Source organism: Colletes gigas, unplaced genomic scaffold (genome assembly GCF_013123115.1).
Source record: "Colletes gigas isolate AHSC1104 unplaced genomic scaffold, ASM1312311v1 Colletes_gigas_Sc00033, whole genome shotgun sequence".
Lineage (NCBI taxonomy): Eukaryota > Metazoa > Arthropoda > Insecta > Hymenoptera > Colletidae > Colletes > Colletes gigas.
Window position 1 is genome coordinate 766,327 of NW_025106662.1, and position 10,013 is coordinate 776,339.

Genomic DNA, 10,013 nt, shown 5'->3' on the forward strand with positions numbered 1-10,013 from the left:
TATAAAAACAACGTGCCAACGAATCGTGGTACAATAAAAACCACCCGTAATTTCGAGTCGTTCGATCGTCGATAGGATGAATGAAGTGCAAAAATACAGAAGGCGGTACAGAGAAAAAATGGCAGAACGTAGTAACGGTTACGATTCGAGTATACCCTCTAGGTAGACATGTGCATCAAGACGAAGGGTGGTAGGAATACGGACCCGGAGTCGGCAATATGGCTGACCAGAGGTGCATAGACAGGGTGTCGGGGTGGTGTTAGTGCTGTACGTTATTTATGTCGAACTACCGTAAATCCTGTCCGAATCTTGCGTGTTTTCATGGAATCGGTGATATACTGTGCAGAAGCAGGAATACGGCTTGCATGAAGGCATAGCATACGCTTCCAAGCCAAACAAACATGAAGTAAGTTCCACGTACACGACACAGCATCGAAAGAAAGAGAGGGTCGAGTCGAGTCCGTGGGTTTGAGTACGACTTCTTTTTGTCTTTGATCATTGTTTATGCCTCGGGCAACACGGCCACCCCACCGATAATTCAGAATTTCCTGTTGCATTCGGACTCCCGATCTTTCAGTTTTTCCTTCGATGTTCCGCATCGATGTTTTCGGCATTGAAATTTTCCAAGGGAATCTACCTACAACCAGATACGAGTCATACCGGGGGGCAGGGCTTCGGGTAACGATTTTTCATCGAATATTTCGAAACGCGTCCAGCTCCTTCATTTTCCCCCCGTTTCGTCCTTTTGCCATTCATTCGAGCGTCTCTTTCACGCGTTCGTTGTTTCGCTTTCGTTCTCGCTTCCCGATTATTCCTCGGTTCGGACCGAGCCTCGCGCGTTGCGCCTCGCGTTCCAGCGTCTTTGTGTATCGTAAACGCGATCCGTGCTTCCTTCTCTCTTTACTCGTTCCGTGTCTCTTTTGCATCGAGGCGACGCTCGCGTACACGCTTCCTTCCAAATCCTTCTGCTCCTACCTAAACTCGACTCGCGTACGCACGGTATACGCACACGAGACGAGACGGTTCGACGCGAAAATTGCACGTCACACGTTTGTTTATGTTAGACGAGATATCGGTTCTTACGCACGCGCGTATTTCACAATTTCTCCCGCGAACAAAAATTCGTTTTCCTCGACGGCCCATCGTGAAAAGTAGCTTCGCGAAAAATTGTCTCGATCATTGCTCATCGATTCTTTCTATCGGACGCGTGTTACGTTTCGTAGAAGATGCATCATCTTTCGCTATCGCTGAATACACCTTGATAATATTTTCTCGCCGATTCGTGAATCACGTTAGATGATTCATGTGATATTGGATCTCGACTGACATTCCGATTTTCTCTAAAAATGATATAAACCGTGATTGTGTCATTAAAAATTGGCTTCCAAAGGCATTTGTTTTGTTAACAAGTAAAGGCAAAAAGGAGGTTAAAGAACCAAGTTTGTAATATGAAGTCTGTGCAGAGCAACGATGCGAAACTCATATATACGTCTACCGCACTTCGTTTACTCGTATAACCCAGAGTACGGAACGCGTACTTACGTACACGAAGCGAATGGGAAGAATATCGTTGTGTTCTTCGTTTTACGACGATCGCGATTAAACTGCATCCTTCGAAGTTTCTCCGTTTCGAACGGAACCATGTATCGAAACGGTCGTTGAAAATCAGATAACGTTTGTCTTCTGATATTCCGTATCGTAATTTCGCGTAACTTGTTTGTATTACAATTTTTTTTTTTAAATGATATGGGAACACGTAGAAGACTCCCCGTTGGTGACGAGAGATATTAAAAAAAAAAATCGTGGCGAGTGTTGCGGATATTACTTTGTCCGTTATCGTAGAACCACTCGTTCGGCTCGACTCGCAGCGTGATCACGCACCGAGCAAAGGAGGAAGTAGCCAGTATCTTTTTGTATTCCGCTTCGTTCTGTTCTCGTTTCGCGAGCGATCCGTCGTGCTGTTTTAACGTGGTCCGTGCACGGTGAAAGTGACACCGAGCGTAACAAACCTTTTCCACGGAATTCATAAGTTCTTTGCTCGGATAAGCCGACCGCGTGAAAATTTCCATCAAAGTCTCGGTCCCGCGTACGAATCTTCTTATTTTTATTTTCCCGTAACGAATGATAGATTTTTATGCGATCGAAATGAGTCAAGAAACGATAAAACGATACCCTCAGCGCTATCGAACGCCGCAGCAATGCCTTCCGGAGGAATACCAATCCTGGTACTGGACAGTTTCTCGAAATGCGGTAAACTCTCGAAACGTTTACTAAATATCGTTTGTTTTTTTTCTTCTCTGTTTTCAGCGAAGTGAGCATATCGTCCGCTCGTGCATCGGTAATGGTGTACGATGACGTTAACAAGAAATGGGTACCGAGTGGCAGCTCCTCGGGACTCTCCAAAGTTCAGTTGTACCATCATCAAGTGAACAATACGTTTCGCGTGGTGGGGAGAAAGTTGCAGGATCACGAAATCGTCATCAACTGCGCGATCCTCAAGGGATTGAAATACAATCAGGCGACAGTCACGTTTCATCAATGGCGAGATAACAAGCAAGTATACGGTCTGAATTTCTCCAGTAAGGACGACGCCGACGCATTTGCCAGAGCGATGCTGCAAGCGCTCGATGTGAGTTTAAACCGAGAGAAAGAGAAACATCGGGATCATTACGTGTATATAGTTTTACGCGCGTACTTGCGCGTCTCCTCGATTCTGGATCAGCCGTCGATGAACGTCGATCCGGACACGTACTTGGTTTACTACTAATCGGTTCACGGTTTACGCAGGTGCTCAGCAATGGAAGTAACATATCGAGGAGCCTTGCTCCGGCGGTCGGCTCGACCACGCAACAGCAACCCGTTTTTCAACAACAACAACAACAACAACAACAGAGTAACGCTCAATACGACGAGGATATGGGGTACAGGTTCGTTCTCTTCGTTCCATGGATGTTCTAGAGAGACAGACAACGATTTTCCATTTATTGTTTTAACATTTTAAATTTATTTAATTCACAGAACCATGACAAGGGAAGACGTGGCGATAATTCAAGAACGTAGAATGTCCCAGCAAAGTCAAGGTATTCTATCCATTTCATGCAATGAGCTAAACGTTTCGATAGAGACCATGGAAAGCAAAATTGTCTTGTCGTGTTTTCTTTGATAGCAACCAACAGTCCAAACGCAATTTCTCCGAGTTGCCCTCTTGCGGCTCAACAACAGCAGCAACAACCACCGTCGCAACAACAGCAACAGTCGCCTCAGCAAACTGTACAACAGCCACAACAGCCGTCTGCGACACCTCAACCGCAACAACAGCAGCAACAACAGCAACAGCAACAACTTCAAGTACAGCAGCAGCAGCAGCAACAGCCGTTGCAACAACAACAATCTGGTCATCATAGAACCTCCTCAGCACCGCCAGCACCGCAGCCGCAACAACAGTCTGTGATGCAGTCGATACCACCGGTTGGTGGAATGGGAACGGGAGTAGTGCAAATGTCAAGCGGTGGTGTTCCTCCGATACCGCCTCCTCAACCCCCTATCGCCCCGGCGGCTCCGCCGTGTCCACCAGCGATGATGAATTTCAACGCACCGGTACCACCGCCACCGATGATGATGAATCAGTACGCACAGTCCCCATCGTCTCAATCGAACCTGCCCAATCAGTCTCAAGCTCAGTCGATTTATGGTAGCAATCAAGGTAATCAGTACGGTACCGCGCCAAACAGTAATCAGTACGCAACTGCGGCCGTCGTTGGGCAAAGTTCCTGTCAGTATTCCCCTGGAAATCAGAATAATTTTTACGGTAACAACGGCCAAGTCGGCAATGCATATCCGAGCGGACAGCCGGGACAAGTGAATCAGTATAGCACCAGCGGTGGTGGCGGTGGCGGTAGTGGAGGTGTCGGTGGAAACCAATACGGAAGTAGCAATTCGATCGGTCAGTACGCGAGCAGCGGAGCAGCAACGACCGGTCAGTACGGCGTCGGAGTCGGGGTCGGGGTTGGAGTCGGCGTCAACGTTGGCCAACAGAGTCAGCCCCAATACAGCGTTGTATCTCAGGCACAGGCACAGACACAGGCACAGTACGGACCCAGTCAAGTACAAACAGCACCGAGTACTACGAATCCGTACGGAACACCGTCGAATTCGGTGAATCAGTACAGTACCGGTAGTGGCGGGGTTTGCAACAGCGGTCCCGCCGTTGGTGCTGGCAGTGGTCATCACGCACCATCTGTTAACACTAACGTTTACGCTCCCGTTGGGAACGGTGGCCCTCAACCACCCCCTATGGTACCGTTGACAGGTCCTGCCGCTCCCCCTCCACCTCCACCACCACCTGCACCAAACGCAAACACTATCAACTTATATCCTCCCCTTGCCGGATTCGGTTCTACCGGATCTGTAGTTTCCGCTAGCAACAATGATCCGCCTCCAGATATCAACTCGTTGGCTGCTGCTCTACAAGCGGCTCGTCTAAAGAAAAAGCAGGTTCGTATCGTCGGATGTGAAACCGCTTTTCCATCTACGCGCGCCACTTTGATATTTCTTGGCTGATCGTTTCCCTTCTCTCTTCAGACGTCGCAGCAACCGGTGGAGAATAGTGGTTCGAGTACCAGCAGCAGCGGAAGCGTGGGCGGCGGTGGAAATTACGGCACGTTGGGAAGGGGCGGGGGCGGCGGTATGGCTTCCATGATGGACGAAATGGCAAAAACTTTGGCACGCAGACGAGCCGCGGTCGAGAAGAAACAACCGGACCCGCCACAGGTATGTTTATCTCGGTTAATAAATGCCTTTATTTCTAGATTCTAGTTCAAGATAATTATACAAATATTTTACTTGGATTTCTACAATGTTCTGCTCTGTATCACATTATTTGCATTAGAAGCATTTCATTTTGCCAGATACTTTCTTTAAATAATCATTTATATTCAACGAGTAACAAAATTCAAGAAAAATCAAGGTGAAGTTTCCGCAAGAGTTTCAGAGTTTTTTTAACCGCATTTCGATATTTATTGCAATTTGATTGTCATCGAGACTCGAAACATAACTCGTTACGTCTATGGCAATTATTAGCTCGTACTACTTTTTCCTTGATTCGATTTTTCCATTCTCTCGTTTAATTTCAATAGGAACCCGAAAGCTCGCCTGACAAAAAGTGGGATAAAAACAATTCGAACAATAAATTTTCAAACGGCGCCGAATCGCCAAAATCAGTGCGCAAGAGGTTTGGTTCTGCATCCGAGGATACTCTACTGAAAGTAAACGGTGTTAACGACGGAGCTGTTCTTACCGTCCAAGAGATGGATGCTTTTAAGGCAGAGATCATCAAGGAAGTCCGCAAAGAATTTCAAAAGATGAAACAGGAAATCGTAGACGGTACGGATTCGAAACATACTGTGAGACCGACGCGAGCCTATCTCAAATTCGCTGACGTATTTTTCGTTTTGCGTTTACAGCTGTAAGAGCGGAACTGAGCAGAAGATAAAGATGCGACGTGGACCAGTTTCGAGCGTAACGAAGAGAAAACAAAAAAAAAATTCTACTATCGCGTAGATCAGCCGAAACGATCACATCGACAGACGTACACAGGTTTTTTTACTACGTATTCGCGAGAATGGAGCGAAGTTATACCCCGTGTATATCAGACACGTTTGTGCGTAAGTACGTTATAATATAACTTAGCGTTCTAAGCGAACCGTATCCTATCGTTGTTTACTAGATCAATAGTAAGCAACGTCGACTTTTTGGATAAAATCGATTCTAATTCTGCCAATTAAACGCACAACAGATTTCGGATCAACTACTACGTTCGAATGCGTATTTATCTTCGATGGGATCGTACGATTTATCGTTTATCGCTAACGATTACCGTGATCCTTATTCGGTCAAGTATTATACGTAGTTAAACTATGGGTAAACTAATGCCGATTCTACGCATGATCAAAGACACCCGCGTTTTTATGTAACTATCGATCGAACTCGATACTAGCCGGAAACGCGTAATGATTTCCGAAAAGATTCCTCTAGTCCAAGACGCGTTTATACTGGGATTAAAAGAATATGTGCATCATCAAATTCGTTCGCGTTTCATTTTTCGAGGCGCTTTATCTCCGGTTTCCTTACGGATCCACGTTGCGCGCGACATTTCTAAGGTCAGGTCGAAAATCGGAATTCTCATATCTACACTAATTTTGAGTCTTTCGTACATACACCACACCACATCCGTGTACAGATTACATTTAACACGCACAGCTCGATACATTCCAAGAACAGAAAAGTTTCGATGCAAGCAGAAGAAAAGAAGAAACAAAAAAATACAAAAGAAAAACAAAAAAAGTGATAGATAATAGAATAAAAAGTTGTCATCGATCGATTATCGTGGTTTCGATGAAACACGATTGATCGAATGGTTCGAGAACTGGGCCCATACTTATTCGGATGTTCACGGATTAAAACCGATTTTGTATTTATGCATACCCGATCGCTGTAAATTCCAAATCCAAACGCATGACAAAGGGCGATCGTGTTTGCTACCGATATTGTATATTACTCTCCGTTTTTATATTTTTTTATCGTCTCTCGTACGATTCTCACAGAAAATGAGAAAATCAACGTTGCAGTTCATATATATTCTATGTACCTATAATATAGTCGTATACATATATACGCTGATCTGTACCGGCTTATTGGCATTTATTGCAATTAACGAAAACACCGTCAACGTCACTCGATTGTACAATACGATACAGTACGACGCGATGCTACACGATACGACGCGATACGCTTGATGCACAAACGTATCTAAACTCGAATGACGCGGGAATAAATGCGAACATTTTTTTCGTCGCGTAAACGTCTATTCTTTTTTGTACCTTATTTGTCTTTTCCATTTTCGTAAGAAAGATTTTTAACGACTGATTAACGAATTAATGTGGTTATTAAGGAATGCAACGGCAAAACGTTGTCAAATTTTTTCCGATAAATCGAAATAATCGTCTTTTATTCTAGGCGTACCTATATAAGTATTAGCAGCTCTAAATTTTTAATCTCGTTCTATGCAACAATGTCTAGTCGTATAAGATAACTGAGGAACGGGAATCGCAAAACGTTCTCAGTGATAAGCACGGCCGAAGTTTAGGTTTTCAAACTATGTAACACCTTCTGACGGGAGGGGTACGCGATAACTCATTTTTAACGATATCTACGTTCACCGGACTGTCGCAATAACTCTTGTACTTTGATATCGCGCGAATATACGTTTACAATTTGGTCGTTCGTTTCCTAAATACGACATCTCCTCGCGTCGTATCTCGGAAATCGCACGATATATCGCGCACAGCGTTCACGTTTTCGCACAAATGATTACTAGCTCGTACGCGATTCGCTTTATTATCGCTCGACCCGTTTCCTTCTTCGAAACGCGCGTTTCTCGTACGCGGAATCTCTCTCTCTCGTGTCGATCTTCCAGTACGACAGTATTCGTTATCGTTCTCCCATATCGACTGTTATTCCTACGTCGGATGCGCATTTAGCCGAACGAGAAACCCGTTCGAGGTAAACACGGAACGTATAGAGAGACAATTGAGCGACGAGCACTTGCGTAAGGTTTCTTTGAAACTTTTTTTTTTTAACGACGAACAAAAATACAAAGAAAAACATCGCGCGTTGCGCGCCAACGAGAACAAAGAAAAGACGGAAATTTCCTTTAAACGAATTACAATATATGCTTTTGTATTTGCATGTTTGTGCGTACGTTTTACGATGCTCAATTCACCCCTCGATCGATCGTCTTGGACGCATGGATCGAGCAAAACGCGTAACGCACCGAACGAGATACGTACACGTACCCGATTATAAACGACTTTTCTACGAAAGAATTGTTCAACGGCGTTTGTATTCCGTCGAAGGTATTTCTGTTATATTTTTCGTTGCTTTTAAGCTCTGCATAGTAAATACAACACCGCGACCGCATTGCGTCGTCTTCTTGAAACAACGATACGTCGAACGTCGACTCGAGGACATGGCTCGGGCCATCGGCATTCGGTTCGAGGTTGGAAAAAAAAACTACGTTCTAAGTAATTAGTATACAAGCGAACAGGTATAAGAGTGCACGCGTGTATGCGGAAAAGTGTGTCTGTCTGCTCGCGATAAAAGCGAGGATGTACGAATTCGCACGGGGTACGAAAAAAAACAGTTAACCGAGAAAAGCGACTAGTATTAGATGCATTTATATTGTATTTAATATATGTATATTTATATATATACATATATCATAGATGGATAATTTTAATATGGCAAGATTAACGCGCGAGTATTAAGAGTGTTTGTTACGATTGCAATTATTTAAGAAGCGCAGGTAAGCATGGGCGATTAAACGGATCGACGTTGCTTTTTGCAACAACGACAAAATGAGTCGAGAAAATATACCATATGTCCAGGGCCATTATAAACGGTGTGTATTATAATTAATGTGCCGGCAAATAAATACACGTACGACAAGATGAATTACGAGTGAAACGCTATTTTATGTATCGCATGCGGCGGGAGCGGCGACGAAAGCTAAATCCAATTCTGTTTTATAACATTCCTCGATCGCGTTTGGTTACGCGGCCCCGATTACCATCTATTACCGTTTTTATCCGCAACAATGATTTCTGTACATACATGCATACTTGCTTACTTACACACATACATATATACATACTGGAGATTTCCGTTTTGATCGTGTTGTACCGGGTACATACGTGTACTCGTTAATTATTTCACGTATGTTTATATACATGTGAAACACTACGCATGTATGCAATAAACATATACACATATTATTTCACGTACGTTTACGTGTGAAACACTACATATGTATGCAATAAGCATACGTGAGGTAATTCACCGTGTATTTAAATATACGTGAAATAAGGATCTCTGATCCATACGTACGTCAACATACGTGAACGTACACAGCTGTGCGTTGCATGGTCGAAATAATGTTCCGCCTTACTCGGCCGTCGCGTTTCGTCGCCGTTTCCCGTTCGTTGCTCGTGCATACGGGATTTCGAACGCGAGAGAGAAGCTCGATGCCTAAATCGACGTCCAGTCCAATGAATAAAGTTCGCGATCGTTCGAAAGCGCAGAGCAAAAGTAAGAGAACGACGAAACACAGGATCGAGAGAAGCATCTGACCGAGCGTCCCGATGTAAGGCGCGTACAATCTAGCCGCGAGAGAGAAACAGCCTATCCGACGCGCAGCTAGCGACGAAAAGCCATTTGTACAGCGACGAGAAGCATCGATGTCGTCGATTCTTCGATGTTTGTAGCCCCCCCTCCTCCTCCCCCGTTCGACGGACGCGGAGATCGCGAGACATCGAACGCAAAGAAGCCGACGACAACGACGGAACGCATCCCCCAATCTCCCTCCCCCTCTCCCCCCAGACGCATCGAGGAGGAGCTCGACAGGACCGCTTTGCGTATTATTTTGCTAATATTTTAAGTAATCGCGTGATACGCGAGAAAAAAAACAAATTTATACGAAGTACAGTTTTAGCGACGTTAGTACGGAGAGTTTGAATCGACGCCGAGCACAGTTGTTTCTTAAGACGTATCTGGAAAATATTTGTATGTAAATGAATGACGAAACAATAAAAAGGTATACGCTGAATCCGTTTTGGTAGCATTAATTATTCGTCTAGTAAGAACGTGTTCGTCGCTGGTCAGACTGTCGCGTGTAACCCGTTTATTGCTTATTTGCGATCGTTACTTTCGATCGTCGCGATCTTTGACCGTTCCACTGTTACACGATGCATCGTTCGTTCAAGGTATGACGCAAGACTGGGTGGGAGATCGATAACGGTGGGGGTACCGAGGGCTAGTTCGAAGCAGAGAGAGAACGAATGACGCATAAAGCGGAAGAACAAGGAAATCTCGACTCGGTCGATCGGGGTCGGTGGTATGTTTTCGCTGGAGGATCGAGACAGCGTTTTCTGGGCGCGGATAAACTGCACGTTCGCCGC

At 44.9% G+C, this 10,013-nt stretch overlaps 1 protein-coding gene across 1 annotated transcript; it reads left to right on the forward strand.

Moving 5' to 3' along the window:
* The first annotated feature begins 225 nt into the window (after positions 1-225).
* Positions 226-9,634, forward strand: LOC122402131 (protein enabled). The gene is made up of 8 exons (XM_043404696.1): positions 226-406; positions 2,308-2,629; positions 2,788-2,927; positions 3,019-3,080; positions 3,167-4,494; positions 4,582-4,770; positions 5,136-5,382; positions 5,463-9,634. Exons 1-8 carry the CDS (start codon positions 402-404, stop codon positions 5,489-5,491), a joined length of 2,322 nt encoding a protein of 773 aa, XP_043260631.1. The 5' UTR covers positions 226-401; the 3' UTR covers positions 5,492-9,634.
* The last annotated feature ends 379 nt before the right edge of the window (positions 9,635-10,013 follow it).